The 18,121-nt window shown below is 32.7% G+C and overlaps 1 protein-coding gene across 7 annotated transcripts in view; it reads right to left on the reverse strand.

Annotated features, from left to right (window-relative positions):
* The window catches only part of CACNA2D1 (calcium voltage-gated channel auxiliary subunit alpha2delta 1), a 449,625-nt gene that overhangs the window by 337,005 nt on the left and 94,499 nt on the right, over positions 1–18,121 (reverse strand). For all 7 annotated transcript variants that reach the window (XM_016127273.2, XM_016127276.2, XM_016127274.2 and 4 more), the window contains exon 3: positions 16,702–16,818. In XM_016127273.2, the coding sequence (XP_015982759.1) occupies positions 16,702–16,818 (117 nt within the window). The remainder of the gene's footprint in view (positions 1–16,701; positions 16,819–18,121) is intronic.

Genomic DNA, 18,121 nt, shown 5'->3' on the forward strand with positions numbered 1-18,121 from the left:
AAAAGTTCAAATACAAAAATTTCAAACAGATTAACATAAAAGGAATGAAAATAATAAAGAAAAAAAGCTAAGAAATGTGAAGAAGAGATCTAAGCAGCCAATCTACCATGCAAATAGTAAAATAGTCTAAAAGAATATAGAGACTATAATTAACCATATACCTTCATAAACACTTCTAGAAGTGTTCCTAAGTTGGGGGGAAAAAAGAAAGAAAAGAAAAAGAAGGAAGGAAGGAAGGAAGGAAGGAAGGAAGGAAGGAAGGAAGGAAGGAAGGAAGGAAGGAAGGAAGGAAGGAAGAAAAATACCTGAGTCTGAAAATCAGAATGGCTGACAGAGTTGTAAGATGAATGTATGAGAAATGACGCTCACCTAGGTATATCCTGGTAGAATTCTTAAATTCCAAGAATAAGTAAAGCTTTTACAAGCTTTGAGACATAATGAACATGCTGCACTTAAAGGAAAAACAAAAACAAAAACAATCAGACTTACCCTAAACATCTCATCTTAAGCCTAGAGAATAGAAAACGGTAAGATAATATTCACAAAATATTGAGAGAAAAGACGGCTGCCCAAGAAATAAAGATACACTGCCTGGGAACGTGAACTTAAATGCTTAAAAAGTACTCTTGAAACAGAAACCAAAGGGACACACACTATGAAGGAAATTCTAATAAGAAATCTATCTCAAAGTTGTATGAACAGGACTGAGGAGGCTAAGGGAAGTAGAGAGAAACAGAGCATCACGATAGAGAAACAATCTTATTAGGGTCATTAAGAAAATAAGGGAAGAGAAGTGTCACGAATCCATTCAAAAAGAACAACACAACTTCCAAATTACCAAGAGAGAAAAAAGAAAGAAAAAAAAATTGATCAGAATAGGAAAGATAAAATAAAAAATAAAACTAAAGAATAAGAGGTAGCAACTTTGCAAAACGATAGAGTAAACATTGAAAAAATAAAATTGAGTCTTTTAGTCATAAAGTGAAATATAAAGAACTCGATTCTCCCAAATAGACAGAAATTACCATATTAGATAAAAAATTAAGAACTAGTTATATGTTGTTTAAAAGAAATGTCACTTTAAAAAGGTGGAAAATGTTGCAATAAAGGGAAAGATAAAGCTATGTCCCTTCCCCTAAAATATATCAAGTAAGACACTACTGAAAGACAAAGTAGATTTTTAAAAATTCACCTGTTTAATTCAAAATAAAATGTTATCCTCTATTGATGACATGAAAAAGGTGAGGAATTAAAATTCTAGAAAATCAAATTCCGAATAAGACATGATACAATCGTTACTATATTTTACCACATAGCAAGTTCCATGTATAAAGCAATTAATGTTTAACAAATATTGGAATTAATCAAAACATAATTCATTCTCTCATTTTTTTTTCTTACTGTTTTAGTTCATCATTAAATGACACTTTGCAAAGACTGAGTAGTAATTTTAATTAATTCCTAGATTAATGTCACCAAGTAGGAAGTGTTTTTTTTTTTTAATATTTATTTTATGGTATGGGGATTCTAGGTATAGAAAAACTGAACAGAGACCCTCAAAAATAAAAAATAAATATATATTTTATTTAACAAATAATATTGCTTGCAGTTTAAAATTTATATTGATAAATGTTAAGTATAATCACTAAGAATTACAAAAGGAAAAAATAAGGTAGTTTTAATATTTTATATTATAACAACTTTAACCATTTAAAATAACCACTTTAAGCATATTTAATATATTTTTATCATTCAAAGGGCAGACCGTCCAACTTACATCTCTCACTGAGTAGTGCTTGTTGGTATGTGGGTATATGACCTTGATAACTTAATGATTTCTTTTCATTACTAATTGCCTTTATAAACATCAAACTATTTTTCTCTCATCATTCCCCAAATTCTCATAAAGAGAAAAACATAGTTCCTTAAAAGGAAACATACCCATATTTTTTTCTCTCTCTGGTGATGAGAATCAAATACAATGAAACAATTTTCTATTTCACCAGAAAAGAAAACTAAAGCAACTGAATCAGGACTTAATATATAAATCAAAATATCTGATTAAGTTGTACTTAAACAGGTAACAACCACAAAGCAAATCAGAAAAGGACATACCAGTGTCATCAAGGGCACATTGGGCAGTCTTTCACTGGCTAGTTTGTTGAATATTATCCACCCAATTTTTACACATTAATTGCACCGTACATGTGATTCTGCATTTTTACAAGCTACCAAGAGTCTTTTGGAGCTCACTGTTTCTTAAAATGCACACATTAATTTCCTTTTTAAACACTGTCACTAAATGGAGAAGTGGGAAATTACTATTGTCACACAAACACAACAAAAATGTACACTGCCAGCTCCTTCTGTAATGGACGCCTACTTATGTGACAATAAAATACTGGCAGATCATAGGGATAATTCCCCTGTGTGTGTGCATCTGAGAGGAAAAGTGTGGCCTGCCTTGACAGGAACTGCCTTTAAGTCTTTAAACTGTCCTCCATCCAGTATTTATTCGGTGTGCCTTCTATGTGGCTGAGAAATGCTTTCTCAAATCAGTGAGCACGTCTGAAATTCTTCAGGGAGAGCAGCCGAAGATCTTTGCGGTAACTAAAACGTGGTAACTTTTCTCAAGGCAGGCATTAGGTGCCACTTGCTGCTTCTTAATATGCTGATTTAGCTTCCAACAGCGACGGGGCAATTGGTGTGAAATGTCAGCTAAGGACTAGACGCTACCATTTTATGAAGAGAAATTTGATCGGGGAAGTGTGACAACATTAAGCGGTGCTCATTTTCCCCGGCCAGATTACTGGCAGACATTTAGCATCTTCGAAATTAAAAGAAGAGCTGTCTCCCCCCTAAATCCCAAAAGATAACATCATTTTCAAAATTATAAATCTCTAGTAAATAATTATTGGGGACAAATGAATGATAGTGAATATATTAAATATTTATAAATTTTAAAGAGAATGAAAATTCTGAGAGTTTTGAAAGTTCTTTGGAGTCTACTAGAAAAACTCAGTTGGACTTCATATTTTCTCTTTCCTATTCCCATGATGCCTCTCTCTCTTTCAATGGAGCAAGAGATCTTGTCCTTTAACTATATACAATGCCCTGCATTTCTCGCTATTTGTAATTAAAACAGTTAATTCAAGCGTGCCTTAAATTTAGAATGATTCCCTTAGCTCTTCATCTTTAGATACAACCAATGTTTTAGGTATTAGTACAATTTACTTCTTGAAGTGCCAACTAAATAAGAAGTCAAATGTCAAAAAAAATTCAGTGGTTTCATTGGTGACAATAAGAGAATAAGTCTCTGCATGACATTTAAGCTCAAGTTTAGATATAAAAACCATTTGAATTAACTTTGTTACACTACAATTATATGTGTTGTACTATCTAGACTAAAGTTTCCATAACATCCCCAAAACATATTCACTTACGGATATAAAAGCTCCAGCACAGTGTCTGGCTTGTAGAAACTCTAAGATAGTTGGTTTTCCTATATAAATCCAAGTAATTACACTGAGCTTATAAAAATATTTAGATTTTATGATCTGCCTCCATCACTAGACAAACTCTCATTTTTCTTAATACACTACAATAGTTAAACTAGAGAATAAAAAGGCTAGATTCTCTCCTTAGTTCCCTCCATTCTTTCCTTCTTTTTAATCTTTCTCTCTTTTTACATTTTAATTAAAATTCAAATAAGCTACCATTACCACTCTGTTTTATAGCTTATCTTATATAAAACATGATAATATATAATCTTATTTTGAAACAAAAAGACCAATTTACAACTACATGACCTTAGATGATAAATTAAAAACTTTCTAATCTGTACATCCTCATCTTATCACATTAAAGGAGAAGGAGGAAGGGGAAAGGGAGGTGGGAAAGAGAAGGAGAAATTATTAAATGAAATAATACATACGAAATGCTCAGCAGAGTGCCTGACACATAGTTAAGTACAAGGCAAAGTGAGGAAAAATGTTGCAAAAAAGCCTGGGAATTAAATGGATCTGGATCCAAATCCTTCAGTGAAATATCTCCATAATATAGAGATAATATTAATACCAAGTTTGGAAGTACGCTATAAGGGTTAAATAAGTAAGTGCAAATAAAGTCCTCAATGCACTCCTTCAATAAGTGCTTGGCACTTATCATAAGCACTTAATAAATTATTATTATTATTATTATTACTCTTCTATGTAAGGTATTATATGTTACTTGAAAAATATTTTAACATTTAAACTTAAAAGCATCATCACTCCTTACTAAGAAATCATGAATATTAATTTAATTTTATTGGTTATAATTAGTGAGTCAAAATATAGTTACTAACAAAGGCATTAGAAACTATATACTCTTAATCTATTTTGACCTTGTAAATTTCAAAATGCTCATTTGAAAAGGGAAAGTTGGTATGTGCAAAGTCATTAAATAAAAATGAACACTTCTGCAAGAGCAAACTTGTTTCTATGAATGGCAAGCAAAAATGGGTACTGAACATTGACATTTTAAAGAAATGTTCTGAGCACATAAATATACCAGATGATTTATTTCTTTTCCTTTTTAAGGGATCCCATTATGTTGTTATGCTGGAGAAAATAATGGCATGGGCAGTAATGTACAGGGCAATGAATTCTCTGTAAACTCTCTTGTAGAAAATGAGTCATTATTATTATTGATAATTGAACTTTTAAGTTGGCTAACCTAGAATTTCTGAGAGAAGACAGTACAAACAATCAGAGGTGATTGGTTTATCAGGCAACAACAGACCAATTTTATAGGAGTAGCTGTAATTGGGAAGTAATAAGTCTTGGGACTAAACGGATAGACTAGCCATAGAAGACAATCCTTTGGAACCAGTTCCTCGGCTGTCAAGACACGACTTGGTTGCTCCTCTTCACTGGGCTTTGACGGTGTCAGCTGCCCTAGAACACAAGGTCTGCCGGCAGCAGGATCACTCATCCACAGTGCGGCATGTTGGCATGCTGCCCGTGGCGGGGATAATACATGCAAGACAGAGCATATAAACTGGCATGTGTAATCAGTAACTGCAACTCTTAGGCTAAATTTTTTTTTAATAAATCTAGAAGACAGATGTTTGCCCCAGCCAGCCTGTTAATTTCGAACTGATTATGTTGCCAAAACAAAAGCACTGATCTGTAGAGAACAGTATGAGTTTTTGACATTATTATAATAATTAAAAAATATATACCTATCTTTTAAAATTATGTACTACTTACAGAACCATATTTAACTTATACTGGGCCAAATGCAGCCTAGTCACTCCTACCTAAGTTTACCAGAAGACCTGATATTTAAAAAAAAATTTTAAAAAGGAGTGGAGTTAATGAAAAGAGTAAAGGTTATTATTTCCTTGAAAATTTAAATAATACCCATCTACATTTGACTCGACCATTCTATTTACATGAACTAATAGTAATAAAATAATCAAAAAAATTTCCTCATGTAAAGATGTGTATTGTTGTTGTTTGTATCTATATAAGATGACCGATATTAACTAAACTTACTGTGGCAATCATTGCATGATACATGTAAGTCAAATCATTATGCTTACACCCGAAATTTATATAGTGCCATATGTCAATTATATCTCAATAGAACTCTGATTTTCAGACAAATTAACATAGCTACCTCATAATGTTGCTCTGAAGATCAAATTTAATAATGTGCGTAAAGCATTTAACACAATGTCTGGCAATAATGATTGCTTAGCAACTGAGAATCATCATTTGCCAAGAATGCTAAGCTAGGATGAGTTGATGATGGCTCCCATTACCAACCCCCTCCCCCCCACACACACACACATACAATGAGAAATTCTTGTAAGAAAAATGCCAATCAAAATTTAAAGCACGTAGAGGGCAGAAAATAAAATGGGTTTAAATTAGACAAGAACATAAATGTTAGAAATAATTTCTTGAAAAACAAGCTAAACAACAATAATGGGGCACTATATTTGTAGAAGCCTCATTATTGAAGGAATAGCTTTGTGGTTCAGTCACCTGCCTGAGAGGAGGCCAGAAAAAATTCCATCCCACAAACTTTTCAAGATTTATGATTATATAATATTTTAATTATATTATAAAGGCATCCCACCATTTTAATGGTAAACTGCATCAGGAGATTTTAAGGAAAGCACAGATAGCTCATTTTTGCAAATACAGTTCTTGATTTTACAAGCTAAAAAAAATTATGGAGAATAGATTCAAAAGAACTGTGTATACAAAAAGCTAGAATGGTGTTGAGATTCTCACATAGGGATTCTGCCTGCATTACTAAGTAAAAGTTAGAAAATTAATTTAGAGATGAAGGTTTAGAGTTTATATAATACTACGGCAGGATAATAAAGGGTTAATGAGGAAAAGAAAACACTAAATATCAATAGATTAGAAAAGTAAGGTTAAGAACATTTTAGAATCAGAACATTATTTGAAGACCAACTTTATCAATGCCTTCAACAGGTATTGCAAACACTACTTGTTTGGCTTGTCTTCAATTTTAAGGCTAGGGAGGTCTATCTAAAGATTGCATTATATGAATCAAAGAGGGTGACCTTGGATTAGCATTGTTTCTCCATAACTATTTTGATACAAACACCATTTACTAGCACATTCAGGTCAGAGCATTTGTACTGTTCTGTTTGAATAAGTTTTCAATTTCGTAAAACAGAAGTAGAATGAAATATGGATTTCCCCTCCCCCCCTCACCTTGGGATTATTCTTTAACAACTTCTCATTGGTTTCATACACTCTCAAGTCACCAGATGATGTTCAATGACTATCATTATAGAAAGAGCCCTGTAGGAGTAGTAAAGAATCCCAAGTCCAGTTCCAGATCTACCACTAATCATCTGTGTACAAGGGCTGGCCAGCCTCATGGATATGCAACCTATGAAGTTAGATAGGTTTCTTCAAGCGGATAGACTCCACAATTGCTTTAATGTTCTGCTGCTCCTGTCTTGAAATTCTTAATTATTTTTTAATAAGGGCCTCACATTTTCATTTCGCATGGGCCCCACATATTATATATTTGTTCCTGACTTTGCAAGTCACTTAACATATCTAATTCCCATTTTACTCAATGCAACCAACAAACCAAAACTTTCCTTTTACCCTAACTTTTGCAAGTGCTGTGTTATAGAGTATACATTATCTTTGTCAAATTGCCAACACTGTAATGCTCTTGTTGATACTTTAAATGCTACTTTCCGATCTTATAGAATTAAATCAATGCAATACTATGAGAATCACATTTTCAAAAGAGATTTCTTTTATTAGAAAGAGACCATCATTGTTGCCCTAAATCTTTCCTTGTCTGATACCTTCCATTAAACAATTAGGTGCACTATACTTTAACTGTGTTCTCCATCTTCAAGATATATTTGGCAACTACCTTTTTTTTTTTTCCAAAAGTGTCTTTGTTCATACAGTCATTTACTGCAGACACTACTTCATGGAATGGAGGGCAGAGAAAGTACTTTCTAGCACTGAGTGATATACAATATAAGGTGTGTAAAAACACTTCACTGCAAACCTTTAAATAAAATATTAATCAGAACAGAATCTTATAAAAATTAAAACACTGCGTGTAGTAGAGAATTATAGGATAGTTACAGGTATATGGATCTGTTGTTTTCTTCCTAGTATAATTTAAGAGCTCCTAAACAGTATTAGTATTTCCTGATCTCTTCTGTTTAGCCCCAAATTCCTATCATTATAATTATGTTAGATTTTAAAATCTACAAAGGTGCTGAAGTGTATAATCTGATAGGAAATATGGTGGCATATGCAGGGATTTCCATTTAACACAGTAAAAAATGGTATCAATAAATACAGACATCTAGGCCAGTAATCTGCTTCAGAAAAGTCAGATGTTCTGAGTGAAAATTCTAATAGCCTATCATTTATGATGTCAAATGGAAAAAATACACGATATATTTGTATCAGCTCACACCCCCGACCAGCTCTTTAAACTCTAAGTAAAACAGTAAAATATACTTATCAAATGTGAAAATGTATTGAAAATGGAAGAAATGCTCATATTAAAGTGTAAAGTGCTACTAACATCACTTTCTAATGAAACAAGAAATAGGACTGTTAACATACAAGTGTTTACATACTCTACTTGGCTTCTTAGTGCCAGCAGAAAACACGCACATCTCCTTGGTTGTTGACACCTGGCTTGAACTTCAAAGCATCTACATACAACACTGATGTTCTACTAATTGTATTTGGAATGTGAATCAAAACTCCTCCCAGATACCACATTGTTAAAAAATATTGAGTTTACAAGTTGTATATATTAATAGTTGCCTTATAAGCATCAGCAAAAATTAAACAGGAAATAATAAAAAGATCTTATTGAGAGATCTATTTATTCTGTGAAAGTTGGATTTCAACGATCAAGAGGCATTCTACCGTGAAACCATTAACTGGAAAGACATTCTGGAGGTTATATATGTCTGTGCTTTGTTTAGTGCTAAATAATGCTCTAGAGATAGGTATTAGACGCTATGGCAAATAAAGCAGAGGAAGATGTGACTTTACAGGACTTAAATTCAATGATACTATGAGACCCAATAATTAGCATAATTAGCATGGCTTATTTAGTTATAATAGTTATATGCCGCCTGTACAGAGAGAGCTGAGTGAATTGGACGAATAACAATTTTTTTGTTGTTATTGAAATTATTGAGATGCCATAGAAGTGAGAAATATGGTGGTACCAAGAGCTAAAAGCTAGATAACCTAAACACAAGATTTCAAGCCCAAAGCTCTCACTCTGTAAAAGACTTGATCAAGACCTTCAGTCTCTCTGAGTTTTAGCTGATGTACTGTGAGGATTAAAGGAGTTAATGTAGGAAGTTTCTAAAAAGAGGCCACAAAGGAAACACCAAGTACTTTCTCATCTTTAAAACACAATTAATATACCCATTTTGCAGCATAGAAATTACGTTAAAAATATAAGAGCCTAGCAAAGTGTTCAGATCATAGCAGACATTTAATAAATGGTTAATTATAAATTTACTCCTTATTAATAGAACTTAAAAAATTTTTGCTCTTCTCCATTTAAGTAACCTGACTACTCACTCATGCCTCAATCTTGTTATTAACCAGAGCTCTTAATTTCTTAAAATTATATCACTTACCAAAATTTCTTGTTTTGCCACTATTCCCTATAAACTTACATTTTATCCACATAAAATTGTCTACTTTCTTGAACTCATGATTTGTGGCCATTAATAGACCCTACCTATCAGGATTCTTCAAACATTTCAACTATTTCTTAAGTATCCCTGATGTTTACAGAATTTACTCTGTCAATCCTCAATCCAAGATGGACTCAACAGTCCCTTTCTTCTAGTACAGTTTATATTGTGTCAAGCCTTGTTAGAGAAGGCTGATTTGGTTATGCATGTAATCATTATGTTGAAGCAGTGGGATTCTATTAAAAAAAAAAAAAAGCAATGTTTTTGTTTCACTCATCCACATCTTTAAAAGAATTTTCTCTAGACGTTCTGCCCTAATACTCATATTAAATCTTGAAAAGATCTTGATGTCGATACCAGTTATCTGGATACATATTTTAACCAAGAGTACTATAATTTTGTACATAGAGGCAAAAAATGTATTTCTTATTTCCCCTTGCAGTTGGGGGCTATCCAGTGAAATGGCCACAGAAAAAATAATAGAATGAGACTCCTGGAAATCTCTTGAGCTACCTATCTCCAAGTTTCTTGTTACATGAGAGAAAATACACCTGTAATCTATGCGAATCACCCTTTAGTTGGCTTGTCTATTGATATCTAAACACAACGTTAAGCCTTACAGGTATAAATTTTCCATGCAACACAGTATATACAAGTTTTTTTTGTTCGTTTATTTTTATCTAAAAATAATCTCAGATAATAAATTAAAATATCTAGTCTGGGTTAAAATCGAAAGTCCAAATTTAATTTAAAATTAATTTGTAATCCCATTACTAGCTTGGTACTGTTCCAGGTTGAGAAACTTCTGGAGTTTCAGTTTAAGGAGTCTGGTAAACTTCTATTCCACTCTCTGAACTTTTCCTCCTGATCCCATCTTAATCACACTTACCCACTCACAGGTGGTGATTTCAGCAATGGCAATATAAGAATGTTGGTAATAGAAAGCCCATTCTGGGCTGTAATTGTGTGTTGGCACTCTCTGGGATTAGCAGATATTCATCACTGACTTGTTCCTCTCTTGAGATGCTGTCCTACATTGTTTGGAGATAGCCAGAATATCCAACTACTAATGTCACACTTCTGGCTACCTGTACAGTTCCCATCTGACAGTGTATATCTACCCTCTTTCTCCTGAACTGGCTTTGCCCCTGGAAGAATGACCTATTGGACTGAGCCCCAGACTAGCTCCATGCTAGAAGGCCTACCTCTGCTTTGATTTGTGTATAAGTCTGTGCCTAATGAAGCCACTCTCCATTGCTCAGCCACCAAGCAGGCATATCCAGCCTCACTCAGCATTTTATTTTTAGCATCGAGAGGCATGTATCAAATTCAAATAAATAAAAGTAATCTCAACTTGGCAAAACAAATAGTGGATTAACTAGTCCCTTTACCACTTAGACTCTAAGGGAAATACATAAGCAATATGAGTAATCCGCTCAAAACATTTATACTAAGATTAAAGAGAAAGGTAAGCACGCTCTTCTTCTGGGGAAATAGAAAAAGCATAGTATTCCATGCCTTTTCCAAAATAATTTTCTCTTGTTCTCTTCATCCTAGATAAATTTATACCCTCAAGACAGATTTTGAACTAATGTTTAAAACATACATACACACACACACAATTTTCAGACAGCTCTTTCAAATTCAGATGTAGCTTAACATCTCACTCACTCTTAGAACATGAGGATATTTTATATTTCTCTTTTTTTCTCAATGTCAGCAAGGTTCTAGATTGTTTTTTTATTCATCATTTCACTTACCCACAGCAGACTCCTTTCACTTTTTCTTACCTTGCTCCCCCAAAATCTTTAGTATGGTCCTCAAGACTCACATAGCCCCAGTTATTCTCTGCATATTTTACCAAGAGAAAAGTGGTCATCCAATGTGACTTTCAAATTTTCTCTACCTACGGATTCAATTATCTGTATTCATATTTACTATCCCTTCTGTCTCAAATGAAAGATATTGCCATTTTTTCAAAGATACATTGCATGCATGACTCTGCTGTTTTTTTTCTGAAATTATCGTTCAACATTCTTTTTTTTATTTTCATAGTTTATAGATTCCTTCCCTTCTGTCTACAAGCATGTTTATATGCTCTCCATCCTCAAAAACATAAAAAGTCTTTAGTAGTTCTCCATAAGTTCTCTTTCACTATCCAGCCAGACCACAAAAATGCAAGCAAATTTCTTGCCAATTTCTCACTTCCTAACCACTCTTTAATACTGTGTAGTCTCTATTTCATTCTAACATAGCCTAATAAATTGTTTCTTACAAAAGTAAACCAATGATTCCTAAAACCCAAATACATTACTTTTAAAATTCTTTAAGTCTCTAAAGAATTTCACATTTATTTCTCCACCTCTTTATCACTTATTTGGACCTAATTTTCTGATATTTATTCCATTTTTTATGAGTTAAAATCTCCAGAGATAAAAGCCAGGAATCTGCATTTTAGCAAACTCTACAGTCTTTGATGATAATATAAAAGCTAGAGAACTACTGGTCTAAGAGCTAAAGACCCATAAAACAATTTAATTAAACAACAATGATCTACCCATTCCAGAAAAGGGGGGGGGGGGGCTATTTTAATAGTCATTAGAAAACATTTGTTATTTTCTTTTTTTCATTAGCTAATCATAACTGAATATGAAGGCTGAATTAAGTGTTGGGGCACAGTACAGTTTTTAAAGTTTCATAATAGATTGCAGCAGTTTTAATTAATGTTACCAGGACAGCCAGAGGGAGAAAGGATACACCATAATTGAAAAAGTGTCACTAGAAAAATCTTTTTAATATAACCTTGATCCTTCATTAACTTGGCAGATCCCCTTAGCTGTGCTAGTTGGTGAACAATGAGACCACTTATTTCATTCACCTCCACCTTTCAGGAGGCATCATTGGAGGTTGAATTGTTTTGTTAAAAGCTTTCTTCCATGAACAGTTCATCAACACTTGCAGATTTTTCAGCCTAGTTCAGGATGAAATAAATGTTTCTTCTATGTTTCTGAACATTGTTTGATTCAAGATTGCTTAAAAATAACCCAACAATGTTGGCAGGATAATAGTCATATTGAGCCAGTTTCTGAGACATAAGTATAGCAAGAAAAATAGTCAGAAGATAGTCATTTAGAAGCTATATCTTGGAAATAAAATGGCTGAAAATACCAATGTGGACTTATGGGGGGAGAAAGCTAGATTTGTAGATAGATGTCCTAAAATTAAATTCCACCACAACCCCATGTTATCTGTACAAGCCTTTGGACAAGAACTTTGGTCCTTTCTGAGTTTCATTTCTAAAATAAGAACAAATAGATGTTTAATGTGCCTACTTCAGAACCATAACATTTTTACATAGTCTCAAAAACAAATCAAAACCAAAAAACAACTTAAGTGCAAAAGTCTGTCTCTCTATGAAAAAGGTGGTTTTAGGATAAAACCAACTTTTTTTACATTGATTTCTCTTACAGCTCTTTCTAAGTCTAGTTGATGAAATAGATCAAAACATCACAGCACAACATAAGTGTGAATAAAAGTGTAAATAAATTACTGAAGTTGAAAAAAAGAAAATGTTGGTTGGAGTAGTTTCAAGTCAAACATATAAATAAATGCAAGATAAGCATAAAGCAATAAAATAAAATAAGTTATTTTGATTTTTAATCAATAGGATATAAAAGAAAGAATTAAAAATTTAATGTTCAAATACATAAAATCTTTGTATGTGCATGCATAATAAAATATATCACAGATAATGTAATTATCCCACTTTAAAAAAAAAAAACTCCAGTTTGTTTACTTTATTTTCAAAGGTTTCTTAGTTGATAACCTTGATACTAAAAAATAAAAGTTTAAATTGTTTCCAGATTCAAATAAAAATTTTAAAAATTCAATAATGTATATTTTATTTCATTGACTCATTTTTTTGAAGATGGCTAGTTGATACAAAATTCACTGAAAAAATTCAGTCTTCCAAATATTCAATTACTCAAACAATTCAATTCTTCTGAACACTGTTTGAAAAAATGGTAATTTATAGCATACTATCTAGCCCTCATTTCTTCCTCATTATCATTATACACTTCTTCAGGCCAAAGGATATATTTGTGTAATGACTAAAAATGAAGATCTTGAAGTCAAACACACCTGAATTTGAATCCCCTCACATCCCTGCTCTTCAAAGTACTCATAGTCTTTTTGTACTAAGAACATCAGCATCACCTGAGAGCTTACTAGAAATGCAGTATCTCTGACCAGAGCTACTGAATAAAAATCTGCATTTTAACAAGAACCACAAGTGAACTATATGCACATTAAAGTTTGAGAAGCAGGGGAATTGCACATTAGATATGTTTCCTTGAGCAAGTTAAAGGAATCCTCAAAGACCTAGTTTCCTTATTGACAAATGAGACTAATAGTGATATCTAGAGCTTAGTATTATTGTGAGAAATAATTAGATAATGCTACTTACACTCAATAAGGTCTCGCTAGTATTAAATTTTATTGTCTACCTCAAATTTGTATATTCATGATTTTTCCAATACATTTACTTATACAATGGGATCCTACCCAGTTAAATTAAAGCTCCTTTAATTCAGAAGTTTCCCTAGATATACGCCTACAACAAAAATAGAGGCAAATTAATAATGCCATCTTGCATTCATTTACAGTACAATGTAGCACCTGTTTTTCAATTTGTCTCAAAATATTTTTCTTTTAAATAATGCGTTTTCTATTTTTTGTGGAATCTAAAAAGTTAAATAAAGAATTTGGTTTGAAAACAAATATAAATCTTTCTCCTTGACATAAAAGTGAACTAATTCTACATTCAATTAGTCATTGTGTCGTCTGTATTCTGCCATGGTGCACTTAAGACAGTCAGTGATCCCCCCCTACCCCTCCCAAGAAAACTCAAATAATGCACCAGGTGTCTAGAGTTTCAACTGTAAATGATTTTTTTAAAAAGTCTCGGTAGGCTCCTATTTTAATACAGTTAAGGCAAGATTCATCCCATTTCATTCTATGACCCTTTTCAAGGGACTTTGATGTCCAAATTACCTGCTTCCTACATCTGGAGAGAAAATATAACCTAATAAAAATCAATACAACTGGAATCACTTTCAGCTGTCATTCATTAATGTCATTAATGACTATTAATCATTTCAGTAGAAAGTATCTTATTTTTATTAAATAAAATTTTATTAAAAATACACTTTACATCTATAGATGATACCTAAAAATGGTATTCACATACCCAAAATTGAAGATAATACTTTGAATCTTCTAACCATGAAAGCTTATCTTACCATAAATTACTCATTTACATATCTCTTAAATAGTAAATGTTTCAACTTCTGGCAACATGGCATACCAAATATTCCAAAGGTCCTCCTGTTACATCACAGCAAGATCCTGGATATTTTAAGAAATGTAAAGATTTATAAGTGCTCAAACAAGCAAGAGAAATTTCTAAGTGCCATGATATATATATATAAAATACAGTAAACTGAAAATTTGAGCTGTGAGTGATAAGGAAACAGTAAAGTCAGAATTCAGAATTGTCAGGAACAAACATTGGGACAATGCTGAAATTTGTAGAATAAGAGGAGTGAAATTTAAGCGCCAGCATGATATCTAACAAAAGACATATAAAAACTTTATGAAGAAATTTTAAAACTTTATGAATGGCACAAAAAACTGTTAAATAATTATAAACAGAGAAAATATCATAATGATATTAATTCTTCTCAATTTGGTCTGAGTCCATGCAATGACAATCAAAATCCCAGTAAAGACTGCCTTAGATAATTGCATGCTGAATCTAAAATTTAGATAAAATCTAAAAGTTCGAGAATATTTAAGATAGTTCTGAAGAAGAACAGGGTGAGGTACTGGACCTACCAGATACCTAGCTTGATAATTGGAGCTCACTGGGGGAAGGAAGGTGTTTAATAAATGGCCTTGAGAAAACTTGTGAAAAAGAATTTAATTTGGACTGCAGTCTGCAATTATAGACAGATATTGGTTGCAGGTGGATTAAATAAATCTGAAAGACAGAACCTTTTAAATTAAATATAAAAAAAAAATAAATAACGTAAGAGAAAGGAAAGATTTTGTTTTCTTTCTTTCTTTTCTGGAATTTTTATAAGTTTATTTGAGCCAAACTGACAACATATGCCGGGAATCAAGATCTCGAAGGCTCCCAAGAAGGCTTTCTTAAACAAAACACACATCCTAAAATACTAAAAAATTTTTTGAGTTGACTTTGACTGCATTAAAATTAAGAACTTATTTTATCACAATACACCATAAAGACAACGAAAACACAAGTGACAAACTGGAAAGAGATATTTGCACCATATATAACATAAATGAATTTCCATCAAGAATACATAACCTATACATCAATTTAAAAAATAAAAATGTGCAAAAAATATGAACAGGTATATCACTGAACAGGAAAGAACAGTGAATGAATATAAAACAAATTTTCTACCTCATCAGTAACAAGTAGAGGTACCATTTTACACCCATTTGATTGCCTATAATTAAGAAGTCTGATACTGCCTTTATTGGCCAGAAAATGGACCAGTGGAAACTCATATTGCTAGTGGAGATCTAAATTGATACAACTATTTGTCATACTTTTGTAAGGCGGACTTCGCGAATACCCTACAGTCTAGTAATTCAACTCCCATGTATTGTACCCTATAGCTATCTTGCACATGTGTACCAAGAAACTTGTTCAAGAAAATTTAGCAGTGCTATTCTTAGTAGCACCCATCTAGAAACAATTCAAGTAATAATTTACCAATATAGAATAAATAAATTGATATATCCTCATAAAGTAATATTTAACTATGAATAAAAATGAATTAAAGCTAGTACAAACACCCAGATAAATCATACAAAGATAATGTCAATGGAATAAAACAGGTCGCTGAGGACTACATATAGTATAATGTGATTTTGACAGAGCTGAAAAACAAGCAAATTAACAAATATCTTATTCAGCAAAACACTAATGTGAGCTACAACTATTTTTAAAAATCAAAGAAATAAGTAATCATGTATTTGGAGTGTCGGCCCCCTCTGGCAGGGAGGCAGGGCGATGGGACAGGAAAGTGCTAGGAAGGCAGTTTTCAAGTTGCTGGCAATGTTTGTGAGTTTTATGCTATATGACTGATTAAAGATTATTATTATGCATTGTGATTCACATATTTATAAAAGATGAATGTACCAATTCAATATACTATCCCTGTGTAAAATTGTCTAATATAAAAAAAAAATAAAGTAATAATCAGAAATAAACTAACATTATTTTGGGTTTACAATAAACATTACATGAACACAGTTTCCATAGTAAAGAAAGTATACTAAAGAAAACCTCCAAATAAAGCATGAAAAAATAAATAATAAGTAATAGAAAAATAATAAAATGAGCAGATCCAATTTAAACTCACCACCAGGGCTTTAGATCTGTTGCTTAGAAGTTTCTCAATATCCCTGGCTGCAATTTCCACCAGCTGCCGTGCATTATTTGGTTCCACAGTATACAAATCTTGGTATTTCTCATAAATCTGTGTGAACAGAAAAGAAAATTAATAAGAACAATAATTGCTTATTTGGCTCATAAGTTCACATGAGGATATATTTAAAGCTATAAACAATTGATTAGAAAAACCTACTCTCTTTTTTCAACCTTAGTCTTTTTGGAGTCTAGGTGTATTAAACATATATGTTTATTTTAAGACCACCGGCGCACCAAAATAATTATTTCACGTTAACATAAAACATGTAAAACATCTTGTACCACGATGGTTTGTATATGCAATTTTGTGAGTTGAATTATAACTCCAAACTCAAAACCTGGTATTGATTGCCATCTGTATTTTAAAGAAAAAGGGAGGCCATTCTAAAAAACATAAGGAGAACTGAAGCTTGAGAAGTCAAACCTGGAGGATGTGTGCAGAGAACAAAGGTAAGAGAGAGTGGAAAGCAATAATATACTGACGGAACTTTCCCACTGTTTTCCTTCACTAAGAACTAGTGTATGCTGTGAAACCTTATGAAATAGTGCGGCGGGAGGGAGTGGGTAGGGGGAGAATACGAGTCGGTATGAAGCCCCTGCTAAATAAGGTTCATCAGGTGACACAAGAAGCTTTATTTCACAGAGGAGTTGAAGGTCACCAAGGTCTACATTAAAGTTTATTTAAAACTGTTAATAGTGTAAATATTTTTTATCAAGTTGAATGTTTTGAATTGTTTTTAAATCACTGAATCAAACTATACTGATAGTAAGCTAGGCATCAAAAGAAAAACTTACTACATTTTTGACTCGCATCAGTGTCTATGGAAAAATTTCCCTAGAGTGGCATAAGATGCACCTGATGTGCAGAGCCTGTACACTCCTGACAGGAGAGAAAAAATTAAGGAAGGAGGGGTGGCGGGGATGAGCGACATGTTTGTGGCTGGAGGGCTGAGCAGAGGAGGAAATCCCTTCCCTTATGTATCCAACAGATGGGTTACACATGCATGACTAAACCATCTTTGAAAGCCAGGACCAGGCAGTTTTTTACCATCTCATAAGAAGTGAATTCAGGCACATGCGGGAACCAGTTCAACCCTGCTTTTTCTGGCACAACTCCAGCATTCTGCTACTACCAACAGGTTCTACAGCCAGACCCCAGCTGAGCATCAATGCTACTGGTGAATACCAGTTTCAAATAGACATAAATACATATGCTAACACTTATTTAAAAGAGAGCACGCATTAGGTTTACATAAACTTATAATTTTGTTATTTAAGTAATTAAAAATCATTAGTTTTAAAATATTTAAATCAAAGTTTTAAGCCTTAAATTTTTTGACTTATTGAAACAA

This window comes from Rousettus aegyptiacus, unplaced genomic scaffold (assembly GCF_014176215.1).
Source record: "Rousettus aegyptiacus isolate mRouAeg1 unplaced genomic scaffold, mRouAeg1.p scaffold_m13_p_13, whole genome shotgun sequence".
Classification (NCBI taxonomy): Eukaryota; Metazoa; Chordata; class Mammalia; order Chiroptera; family Pteropodidae; genus Rousettus; species Rousettus aegyptiacus.